A 17,203-nucleotide genomic window follows, 5' to 3' on the forward strand; every position below is an offset into this window, starting at 1 on the left:
AATAAATTAATTTTAAAAAAATACATACAAATGGCTATCAGACAGAGACTATGGACTCTGAAAAACAATCTGAGGTGTTTGAAGTGGCGGGGGGGTAGGAGGTCGGGGTACCAGGTGGTGGGTATTATAGAGGGCACAGATTGCATGGAGCACTGGGTGTGGTAAAAAATAATGATACTGATACTGCTATGCTGAAAATAAATAAATTTTAAAAAATGTTCATCAAAAAAAAAAAAAAACATACTAAGAAGTTCAATTACTCATCAGGCTCTCGGTTCTCGGCAATGCCAAAGTTTTGAGTACTTGACAAAGTCTGGAGTTTAGACTGGATTTTCTAGCATTTTCTCTAATGTCTGGGGTGACCCATACAAACGTTATACAAATCCAGAAGAAAACAGAAGGGACATGGAGGTGACTTCAGGATGTTTTTGCCCTGGGCGGGCAAGAAGGGAATTGTAAGGGCAGAAAATCCCCTGACCCGAGGAGCACGAAAAATACTTACTACCACCCCCCAGCACGACGCAACTGCCTTAACTTTCATAAAATATTTAGAAATAACTGAGGACCACCAGGGTAAGGCTCAGTTGCCCTTTCTGCAGCCATCATGTGGAAAGGTTAAATAATAAACCTAATGTTCTGAGGCCTTAAAAGGCACCTTGGCAGCTCTCCCCTTTCTTGGCTAGATGCCTATGCTCGCGCCTGACATATGAATGGGCTGATTCTAACATGGGGATCCTGAAATCAATACGTGTGGATGTTGGCAGCAGCCTCCTTCTGGTATGAGCAGAGCTGGCTGGGCAGCCCACTGGAGCGAGCTTACACATACAGGTCCCTCGCGGAAGGCAGACGCGGTCCCTGGGCCTGACTCTGCGCAGAAGGATACGCACATAGTGTTGTATAAATATCCCATGAGAGTGACGATGGTGACGATGGTGAGCACGGAGACCGAAAGCCAACCTCTCCCAACTGGCCCTGGGGATTTCTCACCTGCCGCTGCGGACTGTTAACAGGAGAATGACATCAGTTCCAGAGTTAAAACTTTCCTTGAAATGGGTCAAAAGAGGAAGGAAGAATTGATCTTCAAACTCAGGAGGACCCTCTAAACTAGCCTTTGGAGAGGGAGGGAATGCACTGAGGGCCAAAGAAGCGGGAGTGGTGGGAACCAATTCAATAGCAGGGCAGGGGTGGGGTGGGGAGAGGGGAGGGTTACTGAGTCCTTGCATACACAGCCGCCGTGGTTCTGTCTACTTGCCTAGCTGGGCATTCTGGATTCTGCCCGCCCCATCATCACCGCCTGAATCAAAATGACAGAGCCAAACCAAGGGCCATACATACACAAGCAAGGGACGACTGCCCAGGCTGGTGACCTTGGCTGCTTACTGGAATCACCCGGGGAGCTTTAAAAATACTCGTCTCCAAGCCCCACCTCGAAAGATTGTTCTTCAATGCATCCGGAGTGGGACTCAGCCGTCAGTATTCCTCAAGAGCTCTCCCTGTGATTCTGAATCATGGTCCGGACTGAGAACCCCTGTGACACTCAGCAGTACTTAAACATCTTTATATTCCTTTATATACCAAATAACCGATCACTCTATGCTCCCCCCAACACCTATTTTTGCTCCTTCACTTATGTTTCTTCTGTCCACAGTTTCGCAAAAGGAACAACAACAAAACATTCCTAGCTCTGAGGCAGGGCAAGACACGACAGGAGCAGGCCAACATGTGTTGGGCAAGCCCGATTTTGTATGAAGCGCGTGGAAGAATGATTGAGACTGACATATTGGGCTACGGGTCCACCCTTCCTTCCCCGATGCCCTGACCCTCTTTACAAATACATCAAAACAAAACAAATTTGCTGCGTGCTTATTTTACTAGAGAAACAGGACTAAAGAATTCTGGAATTTCAGACAGTCGCTCTATTGTTAAAAACTTATATATACTTCCCTTACGTGAAACTGCTTCTTTTCTCATTTCTGAACCTGTTTCTATACAGTTAAATAGGCTTCCAGGAAAACACTTTTTCTTTCTCTTTTTTTCTCTCTCTTTTTTTCATAATGGAAAGACCAGATGTGAAATTAAGAGAAAAACAGATTCTGAACTTCACTCCTCCTCACCTTTTTTAAAGGGAAAAATAGGTCTCTTGAAGGCTTTCTTGATTTACTCCAGGGTTTTCTTTTTTCAAGATTTCATTCTCAATGACAACAAGTTTCCTGCTCCTTGGAATTCGCTCACCAAATAAGCAATGCCCTATCAAAATCTATTCCAAGGGGGCTATGCCCCACGCCCCCCAACCCCATACATACATCCCTACACATCCAGTATCTCACAGAGCTGACATACAAACCACTCAGAACATTTCTCATTAAAAAAAAAAAAACAAAACAAAACAAAAAAAAAAAACTATTTTAATTGAGCACCAAGGGGCAGTCCCAGTTCAGAAGCATGCAGGGAGATATATGAGCTCGCAGGAAATGACAACTCTGGGACAGGGCATCAGCCGCTGTGGGGACGGGAGGGCGAGGCTGTCAGGAGTCCCGTCCTCGGGGAGGGGCCGGCTTCAGGAATACATGGTCAGTTGCAGCCAGTCTTGGAGCGACACTTGAACCAGACCGTCTGCGTCCCTATCCAGGGATCTGAAGGCACGGAACATGGCATCCAGGCGGACCAGGCAGCTGATGAAGTTGTTGAAATCCATGCTGCCGTCCTCATCGGCATAGCGGCGGACGATCATTTGGTAAAGCTGCTCGTTTAGCTGGAAACCCGCTGCCTGCAGGGCCTCACGCAGCTGGGAACGTCCCAGGAACCCAGAGCGGTCCCTGTCATACTGCCTATAAACACACTGCCACTTCTTGATGTTGTTCCAGAGGTATTTAAATTCTTCGAAACCCAGCTTGCCGGTTGTGTCACTGTCCATCACGGACACGATGCTCCGGCAGGTGTCAAGGCTAAAGCCGTCGGTCTTCAGGTCCTTGTGCTTGGAAAGGACTTTGTTGAGAATATTCATTAGGTCGGTGGCACCCACCTCCATGTCCGGTCCCGCCAGCTGGGCAAACTGCTGTCGAAACCGACGAACTTCCTCACTTTCATTGGCCTCCACGGTCGTGAAATGCTGCTGAGTGGGAGGCGGTTCTGGGGTGTACTGAGCTGCTGCAGCCTCGCTGATGAAATTCACGATTCCTCCAACTATCCCTCCGATATTTCCTCCTCCTCCTCCTCCTCCTCTTCTCTGACCACCTCCTCTAAGAAGGCCTCCGAGAGCTTCCCCAAGACCTCGATCGGCCCCTTCCAATAAAGCCTTTGCAAGAAACATGCTTTTGGTTTGACAAGCAAGTGTGAAAGCTGCTGGTGTCTCGGAGGTGGTGTGGAGAGAGTTGAAATGGAGTCTCATTAGCTTCCAGGTGGAAGAACTGGCTTTTCTGTACCTGCTTCCAGGGGACCACACCCCATAGTGCTGTCTCCCCTCCTACTGAAAGCCTGACTTCCATTAGGTCCTAGCACCTGCCTGTTTTTAGAGGGCCTCAAAATATTCGCGAGTCATTGTGCGTATGACAAATTATAAGAAATACTATTTTAAATGTAATATATTAAAATACACATTCACACCTTTCTCTACATCACTGATTTCTCAGCACCTGAAAGATGATAGGTGTTTTCCCAACTGGGGAAGCTAAGTGACTCCAAGATATCAAGAATTTCTTTTCTAAGGAATATTTATTATTAGTGCAGAATGGGGTTCTTGGGCATTGGAGGCTGTTTCTCCGATCCCTTTCTTTTAGTGAAGATTCCCCAAATCCAATGCTCTTAAGAAAAACCTGGAAGGGAAGGTTTTAAGATGCAGGGTCCCCCGGTCCCAGCCTCACAGAGTCTGACTCTATAGTCTGCTGTGGCTCTAAGGATCTCCATTTCTGGAATTATTTTTGGAGTATAACAGACACATAGAAAACCTTACAAGTCACAACTGGAGAGCTCGGAGAAGTTCACATACCATACACACCTATGTGATAACAGCCAGATCAAAAGATAGAATATGGCCATACGCTAGAACCTCCTCCTGCTTTCTAGTTACTCTTCCTTCCCCAGGGTAACCATTATCTCAACATCAAACACCATCAACTGATGGCCGTGCCCTGAACAAATGGAACCAACCAGTAGAGACTTCTCTGTGTCTTGTTTTTAAAAATTTAAATGTTTTGAATTTAAATGTCTAGAAACAGGGGCACCTGGGTGGTTTAGTGGGTTCAAGCCTCTGCCTTTGGCTCAGGTCATGATCCTAGGGTCCTGGGATCGAGCGCCATGTCTGGCTCTCTGCTCAGGAGGGAGCCTTCTTCCCTTTCTCTCTCTCTGCCTGCCTCTCTGCCTACTTGTGATTTCTTTTGTCAAATAAATAAATAAATGATTTTTACAAATAAATAAATAAATAAATAAATAAATAAAATGTCTAGGAACTGTGGTGAAGTACACGTAACGTGGAAATTCACCGCCCTAACTGTAAGAGTTCAGTTGAGTGGCATTAGGTACATTCATATCATTGTGCAACTGTCACCACTGTCCATCCCCAGAAGCTTTTTCATCTTCCCAACTGAAGCTCTGTCGCCATTAAACAGGAACTCCCTGTTCCCTCCTCCTGCTAGGACCTGGCAAGCCCCGTTCTACTTTCTGACTCTATGAATCTGACTGCTCTAGGGACCTCACATCAGTGGAAGCACATAGGATTTGTCCCTTTATGATGCGCTTCTTTCACCTAATGTAATGTGTTCTGGGTCCATCCATGTTATAGCAGGTGTCGGGATTTATTTCCTTTTTCAGAGCTAAACAATATTCCACTGTATGTATAAGAAACATTTGGTTTATCCACTTGTCTATTGGTGGATGCTTGGGTTGCTTCTACCAGAACTCTCAGATCATATAGAGTAATTTGGTTTTTAAGTTTTTGAAGAACCACCATACTGTTTTCCACAGTAGATATTATATATTCCTATGAATAGTGCACAGGGGTTCCAATTTCTCTACAGCCCAGCCAACAGCCCTTCCTTCCTTCCTTCCTTCCTCTCACCCCTCCCTCCCTTCCTGACTGGAATGTGTACGAGGTGGTAATATCTCATTATGCCCACTTCACACTAACTCAATCTCACTTGTTAAGTATGAGGACTTGGATTCAGTGTTTAGGAGATGAAGGCAAATACATTATTAGGGTTGCTGTGCTCAAGGGTTGGGAACACCCACCAAAAACTAGTTGTAATTATAACCTAATATCTATATTCACATTTCTACTATTTTTTTAAAAAGATTTTATCCATCCACTTGTCAGAGAGAGAGGGAGAAAGAACACAAGCAGGGGGAGCACTAGGGAGAGGGAGAAGCAGGCTCCCCACTGAGCAAGGAGCCTGATGTGGGACTCGATCCCAGGACTCTGGGATCACGACCTAAGCCAAAGGCAGACACTTAACTGACTGAGCGACCCAGGAGTCTCCCACGTTTCTATTAATACCAAACTATTACATTTGTATATAGTATTCTTCGGTATTTAAGTTTCACAGAATTCCACTGAAAGACAAAGTATTTGTGATAAGGAAAGAAAGAGTCAGGGAAGATGAGCTACTGAGGATAAGTGGTGTGCTCTATTATCCAGGACTGTGGGTACCCAAAAAAGGAGTGATGAATTCTGCCAAGGAGAACACTGACCTACACAAGAGATAACGTGCAGGCCTGATTATGAGCCAAGCCAGAGCTTTCTGAACAGACAAGGGATGTGAAGGGAGAGCACAGCAAAAATGCAGAGGAGCTAAAGGATGTGTGGTCTTTAAGAAACACTGCAACGTGATGACGGTCCATTCTGGGCTCAAGAGCAGAGAGGGGCAGATCTGCAGAACAGACTTGGGCTGGAAAGGGCTTTGAACTAACGGCCGCGTGATGGTCGGTCTCTCAGTGGGAGCTGTCTAGGCTCGAATGTAAAGTCAAAAGGAGAGAAGATGTGAAATTACACTGTAAGCTGTAGAATTTCTAGAACTGAACAACCACTCTTGTAGTAGCTATCGTTAGGGAGGGAGCAGCAGCTGGGAGACCTTGCTCTGTTCAGGGCACGGGAGCAATGTGTCCTTCCACCACACCCTGTGGTTTGTGTAAAACTCTCCAACCACTCGTTTTATGACACAATGACTCCAATATCTGGTCTCCTGGGCACAATGAAATGGCCTCTGTGAACACCAAAGGCCAAATGTCTTCCTTCAGCACACAGAAGAAAGCACCCCAAGAGGACTGTCCTCCTTTTAGGGGATCACAAGGCCATCAGGCCTCAGACAGATGTAAACCCATTCACAGGAGCTGCTCTCGGAGGACATTACATGGGTTTTGTTTTTATAATATTGCAAATTAACTTGATAGCAACCACTGCCACATAAAACAAGCCTCCTCGCGCCCAGCTGAAGTGGTTTTCCCTGAGGTTTAAATTCAATTCCTCTCACTTATTTCCTATGAAGATGGAGGGCATTTGGCTAATAGTTTCTCATAAGCCATCTTGGAATAAAAGACTCTTATTAGATTAACAAACCTTTTCTTCTCTGGACCATCGAATCCCCCGAGGCTATTTATTAGAACATTAATAACATCTTGGGTTGCCAACGGGGGGAACTCTACTGTCCATATGAGGATGGAAAAAGAGTAGGTGAAGAGGACACATCTGATGGATGTGAAGGGGGAAAGTTACTGAATATAAAAAAGTAAAGAGAGAAACATGAACGCTAGTAGCCACATTCCTCATAAAGGCCTCAAGTCAGAAACAACCTGAATGTCCACCACCTGGTGCATAAATAAAACACAACATGTCAGGGCGCCTGGGTGGCTCAGCGGGTTAAGCCTCTGCCTTCGGCTCAGGTCATGATCCCAGCGTCTTGGGATTGAGTTCTGCATTGGGCTCTCTGCTCAGCAGGGAGCCTGCTTCCCCACCCTCTCCCTGCTCTCTGCTCTGCTTCTCTGCCTACTTGTGATCTCTTTCTCTGTCAAATATAAAATGAAATCTTAAAAAAAAAATACAATGTGTCCATATAACAGAATACTTTTTGGCAAGTAAAGAGGACAGATCACCTATACATGTACAGCATGGGTGAACGGTAAAAACTTTAGGCAAAGTAGTCAGAATCCAGACACAGGAGACCATCTACTGTACGATTCCATTACATGAAACGTCTGGAAAAGGCAAATCCACAGAGACCGAAAGTCTCTCTTCTAGACCAGGTCTCGAATCACACCAAAGGACTTACAACCCTGCTGTGGTTGCCTTGGGCTGGAAGAAAGCTGGTGGCAGGATCTAACCCTTAATGCCACCAGGGGACTCAGTGGGGTGCTGGAAATGTTCTCAAGTTGATTTATGGGGATGGTTGCACAACTTGGCACATTTACTGAAAAAAATCATAGAACTGTAGGTTTGAAATGGGTGAGCGATAGGAAGTATAAAAAATGCCCCACGAACCCGTATGTGTGTGTGTGTGTGTGTATCAGCCAACAGTGCAGGTTGAAGTAAAAAGGACACAGACCAGCCGTTCTAGTCTCAGTCCTACAACTAACCAGCTGTGTAGCCTCGAGCACTCACTTCCTCTCTCAGGCTGGCTGCCTTCTGCAAAATGAGGAAGATGGGCAGTTGGATGTGAAAGGTCCCTTTAGCTCTAGAATTCGGGGAGTCTAGATCCTTACATGTCCTGAAATGGTGGCGGTGGCATTTCCTTTCCTTCTCCAGCCCAAGTGTTCTCATGCTGTACGTTCAATGAATTTAACCTTCCTTTTTCTTGGGTATGCTTTCACCCCTTTTAAAGATATACTCTTATCCCCGCTTTGACTTATCGTCTGGTTGAGTCTCTTTTCACAACTCTTCTGGGTGGCATCCTATCAAGTATGGTACCCCTCCAAACAGAATGCCAAGGCGGGGGCAGCACTGAACCCAGAAGGACATACAGCTCCCACTTGCTGCAAAGCCTTTCTGTCAAGAGGGGCTTTCGCCCAACTGTGGCATGATCTGGACCAGACCTTCCTAATTTATTGATGAGGATGTCATGTTGGATGAAATCAAAAGCCTTTCTCGAGCCCATACAGATAATATCGATTTCTTCTTCTTTATCATCTTTGACCATCACTCTATCATAGGAGGAAATTAAATTGGTCTGACACAATTTGGTCTTTACAAAGCTCTGTTTTTTCCTCCCTTGTGCTCATGGAGGACAGACATTGCTCACTTGTGCTTATGAAGAAAAAGTTAAGCTTTAACTCCTGCAGGCTCCTTCCTGTTCCTTCTAAGCATCTCCCAATTTTTACCTCAAGAGGGAGATTTCTCATGTAACAACACTCGGTGAAAGAAAATACTGTAATGGGCAGAATGGAGTAGCTAAGTCAACCTGGGACATGGACAGGGAAATGGTCAGACACACAGGACCACCGAATATTTAGGACAACGCATACAACAACATAGAAAGACGAGTATAGCCTTTTTCTGTCAATTGCTTCATGTAAGTTATGGGTAGATTTCACATAACAAATGTTGATGAACTGAGATTGCAACCAATATTTCTTTTCACATGAACTATGAAATACTATATTACAAATCAAACCTGAACTGGAAACTTAAAGGATAGAAGACTTAACTGTTGGTTACTGTTCACCTCTGCCACTGAAGACAGAAAGCAGCCACAGGCAAGACATAGACAAATGGGCATGGGTGTGTCTCAATAAAACTTTATTAGCAAAACAGGCATCAGGCAACAGGTATCTGGCCCAGTCCGCTGTAGTTTGCAGACTGCTGCTCTGCTTCCGAAGCTGATGAAAACAAAGCAGGTTGGTAAAGTTTAAGGACTGATAGATGGACTGTATGGTCAGTCCTTAGAGTGACCACCGTTTAATTGGTAGGGAACCTCCCATCTGATTTAAAAGTACTTCTCTAACTCTTTCTTCTTGTCTTCTCTCTCTGCCTTTGGCCGATACCCTCCCTCGTTTCTACTGGTCTCATACTATCTGTCTTCACCGACTAGACAGACTCCTTTCTAACTCCTCAGCTACATATAGTCTAGCACGAGCTCATGCCTTTTTTACCAATAACATTGAAAAACAGACCATCACCTGATAAAATTTAGATAAGTGGTTGTTCTCTCCATTTTGTAAAATAATTTTGAAAACCATCATGATTCTCCCTCTCTCGGCCTTCTAACGTGTACTTAGTTCTTCTGGCATTTACTACATCCTTTGTTTAACTTTTAGGCAGGAAAAGTGTGTGTGCCTTAGCACTTTGATAATCCAGCATTTTCGGCTATCGTAAACTTCTGTAAATCTTTTACTACCGTTTCACATTATGTGGAATGAATGCGTCTCTTTATCCTAAGTTCTTTCCTGCCTGCCTAGTTCTTGGTATTAGTTCCAGCATGAAGTCCTGAGTGCCAAGAATAACAAGCATCTTTGCTTGCCCCTTCCTGTTGGAGAGGGCAGGGTGCTATAGCGTGCAGATTTTCTGCTTGTGCTGAGAGTTGGGACAGGGTATTTTCGTGGCTTAGGTGACTGCGGGAAAATGGAGAGATCTTTCTGAGTGGGCTATGATGAACTTTTCTCTTCGATTGTACAAGCTGCCCTGAAAGTTTTGGACCATAAGTGCTATAAAGTAAAAAAATATTTACTATCTGGCTCTTTACAGGAAGAGTGTGCTGACCCCTAAATGTGGCTTGGTCATCAGCGCGTGGGCATACGGGTGTTGATGAAATGTTAAACTGAGTCTATCAGGAGGTACAGTTAGAGGAGATGGAACTTGCCGCTAGTAAGAGGTGAGAGGCAGATAACACGGTGCCTAGTCAAGACAGCACCAGGGGCAAGCTGCATCCCAAAGCATTTGAGGACTCTGTCTTACAGGTACATCGGAGACTGCTGACTCAGGAACACAGCTCTGAAGGAGGGATCAGGGGACAGGCTTGCTGTCACAAACATCCTGAGACATGGTTAGAACCAGAAAAATGACTGTGTTATAATGACTTCAGGTTAGTTAGCGATGTTTCTTAATCCCATTAAAGAAGCTTCAATCCCTTCCGGAGTGCTGGCGAAAAGTCTCGTATTTAAAACTGAATTAATGAATATAAAAAATGTCAAGACACTGCTGTTTTAAACCACTGTCTTAGCCTTCAGCTCTGACTCATCTGGACATCTGACCCATCCAATGCGGAGAGTTCAGGCTACGTCCATAAAAAATAAAGCAGCAAAATTCAACACAAAGATAAAAACATTCGTTTATCTTTTTCAGAGAGATAGGCTCTCTCCAAAGGCAATGATTCTAAAAACTAGGGAACTACGCCATGCTTGGGATGGCGAATGTCATGTTTTTGTGGGACCTTACTTGTCATCAGATTCCCCCAAGAACCTGAAAGGACATGTCAGGATGTCAGCAGGCGCCGAAGAGACAGTGTATTTTTTAGGGGACAAACTGAGATAAGACCATTATGAAGTCTTTCTAGACCAGCCAAGACTGTACATGGGAAGAAGGAGCTAGGGAATGTGGAGAGATTTTCAGGTGTTTGTCCCATCCCCCCAAATCCCAACACAACCTCATTAGTCTTGGGGGAAGACAGAGAGGCTGAGGGCAGCTGTCGGCACTGCAAACATTTACAGCTGTTGGAAGACCCACAGGAACACCCCGCCCTTTCTCGTTCCCACCCTTCCTCCCGTCTGACCCCCCCCCCCCACCCCTCATTAAGCATAGCGTTTAGCAAGATAAGCTACTCGGAGAGAAACAAACTGGCATTACTGGACTTCTCATCTTTCCCGTGGAACATTCCCCAGCTAGATGACTTCAAGAGACCGAGAAAACAAGCCTAGCCTGGGAGTTCTGTGGGTATGTGCCCAGGGCGTGGCAACAATTGCATAATTTGCCTTCTCAAAACAAAGCACATCTTCACAGGCACAGACATGCAGAAAGGTTAGAGACGGAAAAGGAAAGACAGACAGACAAAGACAGAAAAGGGAAAGAGGAAAAAAGAAAGGAGAAAAGGAAAGGAGAGGAAGGAAGGTCCCACGCGCGAGTCCCTCATTCTCCAGCCCATTTTCTCAACGTTCTGGTATGTTGGAGATCAAAAGAAAAGTTGCTGCAAAAGACCATCTCGCGGTCTCCGGTGAGAGCCAAGTCACACTATACAAAGTCACACTCATGGTTGTAAGTGGCGTGTGCGCCGGTGGAAGCTGTCCATGCAGAAATGTGATTGGCCAACTGCGCGGCCAAGGCTCGCTGTATGCTCTAGTTCCGAGTGAGTCAACCAGGCTAACTGGGGGTTATTTTAATCCTTGTGCCCTCCCTTCCCTACCCCCAAATCTCCCCATCCTTAAGATCACCAGAGAAACGACAGGGATCATCAGCCACTGAAAGACAGAACAGGTGTCCTAACGTTCATGGAATTGCCAGCAATGACACTGTGACACCTGAAAAGGGACGGCAACCTCCACAGATACAATTTCCAGTTTTGATGGAAAATCCTGATGAAGCGGACGTCTGAGATCGGCTCTGCGTTTCCTCCTTAGCCTTCGTTTCATGTCCCATTCCCCTATCTCCTGTCCTGTTTGTTGATCCCTGTCATATTCCTTCCTGTCACCAAGTTCATATTTATAGAAGCTTCGTATAAAATTACTTGCCTGGTTTCTGGAGCCAAAAAGGAAGATGAGACAACATGAAGCTCACAGAGAGACTGGTAATAGTACCAGTAAGAAGTGCTTCTATTTCCCCAACTTGCGCGGTTATAGCCAATAACTTACTTCTCCTTTCTTCTAAACCTTCATTACACTTTCTAGGAGCTCAACTGCAGTGGCACACGACTGTTTCCGGGACAAGGGAAGATGGTCTGTGTGCTGCAAGCAAGCCAAGAACAGGGGACCAGGCACTCCAGAGAGAAGAAGATTGCTCCCCTGCATCAGGTTGAAGGATGGTTCGTCTCAGAGGTCAGAGAATGAGTCATTAGGATCATGAGTACCCAGTGCTCTGGGTAAAGAGAGAAAAAAAAAAAAAAGTGTCCTGGTTTCTGTCATCAAGCTATGATTTCTTTGCAAAATCTTTTCCCAGTGGTCCACAGAGAATCGAGACTTCTGGAGCCAGCCAGGATGGAAAAAGCCCGGGCGAGCCCATCTCTCCTTTCGATTACAATTAGAAATTCTAGTCAAAATACAAAAGGCAACCACCTGTGGACAAACTGCCGTAAAAGGAGGATTGGTGAGGAGAGCCAAAACTAAAGAAAAGTCAGTAAGACAGATAACCACGGAGGACTGAAGGCAGCAGGACCTCATTGCTAACCTGTTGAAAGGGAAAGACTCTCGAGTCAATGCTATTCACAACAGAAATATCCTTTAAGGGGGCACCTGGGTGGCTCAGTGGGTTAAGTCTCTGCCTTTGGCTCAGGTCATGATCTCAAGGTCCAGGGATCGAGCCTCGAATTGGGCTCTCAGCTCAGCAGGGAGCCTGCTTCCCCCTCTCTCTCTCTGCCTGCCTCTCTGCCTACTTGCGATCTCTCTGTCAAATAAATAAATAAATAAATAAAAGAAATATCCTTTAGGAATGCATGCAAAGTCAAGTCACTCTCAGATAAGACAGTAACAAGATCACAATCCTAAGTCTGTACCCCCAGGGAAACGAAGGCCTAGATTTATAAAGAAAAAAAAAAACCTATAGAAGAATATTCATAGTTTGTATTCATCATTACCCTAAACTGGAAACAAACTGAAATGCTCCTCCATTGGGGACTGGGGACTCCGAGAATGAGGCGTCCATACAACAGAAGGCCACTCAGCAAGGAAAGGGGACACATTGTTAATATGTGCAACTGCATGGCCCAATTTCAGATGCATTATGCCGAGTGAAAGAAGCCAGACTCAGAAAGGTCTACACTATCTGATTCCATTTACATGGATGGCATCTACAAAAGGCAAAGCTACAGAGGGGAAGTGATTGCTGGGGGTAAAGGGGAGGGCAAGGATCTCACTACAAAGGGGGTGGCTACAGCTGTTTCTTGCAGGTGTTCTGTATCTTGAATGGAGTTACATGCCTCAGTTCATTTACGAACACTCGTAATACTGTCACCAAAAAGGTAAACTTCATTGTCAACTTTATACGTTAAAAAAACACATTAAAAATTGAGAGCTTGAAATCTTGATACAGCTTTCTCATGGAAACTTTCTGACAATTCAGTTATCTAACTGCTCATACTTACATTCTCATAAGCAGAAAATCATACCTCTAATATAATGGCGAATGGTCAAGCTTTACTTGCAACCTTTGTCATAAAATGTTACTTGAAAATAAAATCCATTTGGTCCTCACATGTCTTGGGGGCAGTCCAGAAGCCTTCAGGATAGGCTAATACCACCTCTGTTGTCCATGAATGAATTCTGACATAAAGACTTAGGTTCTTGGGGCACCTTGGTGGTTCAGTGGGTTAAAGCCTCTGCCTTCGGTTCAGGTCATGATTCCGGGGTCCTGGGATCAAGTCCTGCATTGGGCTCTATGCTCAACAGGGAGCCTGCTTCCCCCTCTCCCTCTACCTGACTCTATGCCTACTTGTGATCTCTGTCTGTCAAATAAATAAATAAAATCTTTAAAAAAAAGACAGGTTCTTGCTAGTTATAGAAGCCTTTCCAATTCTATATTATAAATGTAGTTTTATGGTCACACTATTTATTTCTGACCTGGTGTTTAAAATAACTAGATACCATCATAATTGTTGCAACACACACACACACACACACACACACACACACACACACTTATATTACTACCGCTACTACAACTTAAGAGGGAAAACCAGATCATGAAATTAAACTTGGGCTCAGTCTTGCTTCCTCTAACAGTCACCTGCCGAGTTTTTCTAATGACCTACTGATTTATGCTCCCTGGAGACCAGCAGAGTAAAGATGTTTGGGCGCTAGAGATGACATTGTAACGTACCCTGTCAAAGAGTGCAAAGAGCTGTCTCAGGACATCTGAAACAGGCAGCTTCAAATACTCCGCAAATTCTTCAATTCCGATTCGTCCTCCTTTTGAAGAACTTGCGATTACTGCATACTCGTCCAACTGCTTACGAACACCATCCCAGTCTAACCTAGACAAACAAAGACTCATGAACATGTGTAGTCAGCCCTTTACCACCCACATGGACATTTTAAGAATGGTGTTTGAGTCACCGTCTGAAGGAACGATATCTTAAGTGTTACATCTGGAAATGAGAATAAAATGGGTATTTTAGAGTACTTATGGAATGTGTACACAGGCTTCTGATTTTTTTGAAGGATATTAGTGAGACTGTAGTTTTCTCAAAGACCTAAGGAAGAGGAAAGTAACTGAGAACAGGAGCAGTGTGGGGAAATAAGAAATGACTTGTGAAAAGAAAATAAGAAATCGTATTTGAATCTAAATATTACTTAGTACTTATTGGGTTGTTTAAAAAAAAAGATGCCATTCTAGGGGTGCCTGGGTGGCTCAGTGGGTTAAGCCTCTGCCTTTGGCTCAGGTCATGATCCCGGGGTCCTGGGATTGAGCCCTGCATCAGGCTCTCTGCTTAGCGAGGAGCCTGCTTCCCCTTCTCTCTCTCTGCCTGCCTCTCAGCCTACTTGAGATCTCTGTCTGTCAAATAAATAAATAAAATCTTAAAAAAAAAAGATAGACAATTCTTGCTTTTAAAAGTTTCTAGGCTGATGATGAATTCACATTGCGCAAAATGTTGGGATAGGGAGATTCATTAGATGACACGCATTTCCTCCAAGCGAAGTTCTAGAACACTGAAACACCATAACGCCAGAAAACGTACCATAGCTCACATCACATCCTGTCTTTGTCTTGTCCAATTAAACAGGTGACCTAACACATGCTGCACTCTTCTGTATCTGATTTCAGTAACTACCTAAACTTTTCAAATGAATCAAATTACACGAATATTGTAAATATAATATCAACCATGCTTGTTACTTAGAAGATATGAATCCTATTTGCTCTATCGGTTATCAAAATATTATCTCCCAATATTGACCTTTAATATAATAACCAGTTCTGTAGCTCTCTCCTTGGGAGGATGCCAAAGCCTACTGAATCAATATATTCTGCAAATCCATATATTCTGAAAACAGAATGAACAGTAATAAGGAAATCAGTCGTGATACCTTTCAATAGCAGATGGTTCAAAGGGGTTGTTTATAAAGGTACAAAGAAGGGGTTTTGCCATAAAAAAAAATGCACCCTGAAGAGAAAGGAGATTGAGGGTAAGTATTTAAGGGGCCGGAGGGTCAGAATTGCTCCCCCACAAATCAATTGAGACTTCACACGAGGTCTGACCGCCACCTGGCAGGACCATCTAATTAAGTCATCCTTTTTGAAAGGGGGCAGCAGGACAGACTGACTGCTCTGAGACACTTCTGAGAAGGGCAGATCTGTGCTGGTCCACACCGACTATCTCTTGGGCTCCTCCTATGACCAGCACCCATGCTTCTGAGTTAACCACTCTTTTTTATTTTTTTAAAAGATTTTTACTTATTTATTTGACACAGAGAGAGAGATCACAAGTAAGCAGAGAGAGTGAGAAGCAGGCTTCCCGCTGAGCAGAGAGCCCGATGTGGGGCTTGATCCCAGGACCCTGGGATCATTACCTGAGCCGAAGGCAGAGGCTTAACCCACTGAGTCACCCAGGCACCCCCTGAATTAACTGTTCTTGAAAAAAAAAACACAACTAGGTGAACTACATGGGAGATGAAATCACAGTCCTGGTTTCCTTAATAAAAAAACCCGTGGGTTCTAGAGCCACAGAGTCTAAAATAAATGCTCTAGAGCTGAGCATGAATGAAACCAGAGAAAAGAAACAAGACGTCAAATCTCTGGGGGGCGCCTTTATGAAAGTGTAGCAATTTAAAAACATACTTACTTCAATTTCTGGCTTATTTTGGTAAATTCCACCAATCCAGCCTCCATAGGCAATGTCAGCTGTCCTGCTGAGATCATTAATCTGCAGTCTTCGTAGGTATGGTCTGTTACTGGAATTCCCAAAGCTCTAAGAAGCATTCAAGAGCAAACAAATTCATTTTTTTTTTTTTTTAAAGGCAATGATTTTTTTCATCAGGCCTAAACTGGTCAACAAACAACAGTAAATGGAAAGTAGTTACTACTTTTCAAGGCAGTAGCTTTGGCTTATTATTGCCAAAGAGACATACTTCTCTTCTGCACAGACTTCCTGTGGCCGAGTTAATTCCATTCTGTCTGCAAGCTTTGGTCGGCTGGTCATTTTGTTTTGTGTTTTAACTGGGACTGTGATACTAGCTGACTTCAGCTTGAAACTAGCTTCAATCGCTAGCTTTTTCATCTCTCAAACCTGGAGATCATTACTTGCTACATAACAGTCTTCTGAAAATATGAAAGAGAACTGAGAATAAGCTCATTAGTTCTTCCAAACCTAAACATCGTCCATCCTCAAAGGAGGGCATGATCTCTCCGGCTCAGAGGTCTAATAACTTGATTTGAAAAAAACAGATATTAACAACACTTGAAAAAACACTAAGTCCTAAGAAAAAAGCCTGAGCGGTACCCAAAATAATTTCCTGAAGGTTCCTTTTCACAGAACTTTTATTCACAGATATTCAGTGTGAATCCTAAAGTTCTGTCTTAAACTATTTTTGTTGATTTTGTTGAATCACTGTTAAGAATGTTACATTTTCAACAGATGCAGTAAGAACAATTTTTTTTTCTATCTACAACTATAGGCTGTTTTTGATTTAAAAATATTTTGGTATATGAATATTTTTATTTGGGAAAATAAACATTTTAAATATTTCAGGAATTTATAATTTATAATCCTAGACAGTAGAGATGCCCTTTAAGAGCTTGGGGTTTGGGTAATAGGGAACGTGGATTTGAGTCCCAGCCCAGACCCTCACTACCTGCTATGATCTTGGGCAAACGGTATCTCCCTCTGAGTCTCACTTTCCTTGCTTGGCTCCAAGAGTTGCTGTGAAGATTTTGTTAGATATCCTGAGTAAATGGCCTGGCACACTATTGGGTAAATATTCATGATGAGTCACATAACACTGCTGATTTGCATCTTTCTATTTTCAAATGCTTCTGTCATATACTTTTCCTCCGTGAGACTCATGATCACCAAAACTAGGAGAAAGGCAAGGCAAAGACTTTAACTCCGACTTTAAATACTAGCAAAAGGAGCCACAGACGGCC

General features: G+C 44.0%; 2 protein-coding genes across 2 annotated transcripts in view; both read right to left on the reverse strand.

The window, feature by feature from the left end:
• The window catches only part of LPCAT2 (lysophosphatidylcholine acyltransferase 2), a 67,378-nt gene that overhangs the window by 14,919 nt on the left and 35,256 nt on the right, over positions 1–17,203 (reverse strand). The window contains exons 10-11 of the mRNA XM_059150966.1: positions 15,903–16,028; positions 13,940–14,093 (exon numbers count right to left, since the gene is read on the reverse strand). Coding sequence (XP_059006949.1) covers positions 13,940–14,093; positions 15,903–16,028 — 280 coding nt within the window. The remainder of the gene's footprint in view (positions 1–13,939; positions 14,094–15,902; positions 16,029–17,203) is intronic.
• CAPNS2 (calpain small subunit 2) lies at positions 172–6,588 on the reverse strand. Its single transcript, XM_059150967.1, has one exon. It carries the CDS (start codon positions 3,386–3,388, stop codon positions 2,558–2,560), a length of 831 nt encoding a protein of 276 aa, XP_059006950.1. The 5' UTR covers positions 3,389–6,588; the 3' UTR covers positions 172–2,557.

Source organism: Mustela lutreola, chromosome 16 (genome assembly GCF_030435805.1).
Source record: "Mustela lutreola isolate mMusLut2 chromosome 16, mMusLut2.pri, whole genome shotgun sequence".
Classification (NCBI taxonomy): domain Eukaryota; kingdom Metazoa; phylum Chordata; class Mammalia; order Carnivora; family Mustelidae; genus Mustela; species Mustela lutreola.

Coding starts and splice junctions, on each gene's coding strand:
- CAPNS2 (XM_059150967.1), bottom strand. CDS start 3,388: ATGAGACTCCATTTCAACTCTCTCCACACCACCTCCGAGACACCAGCA.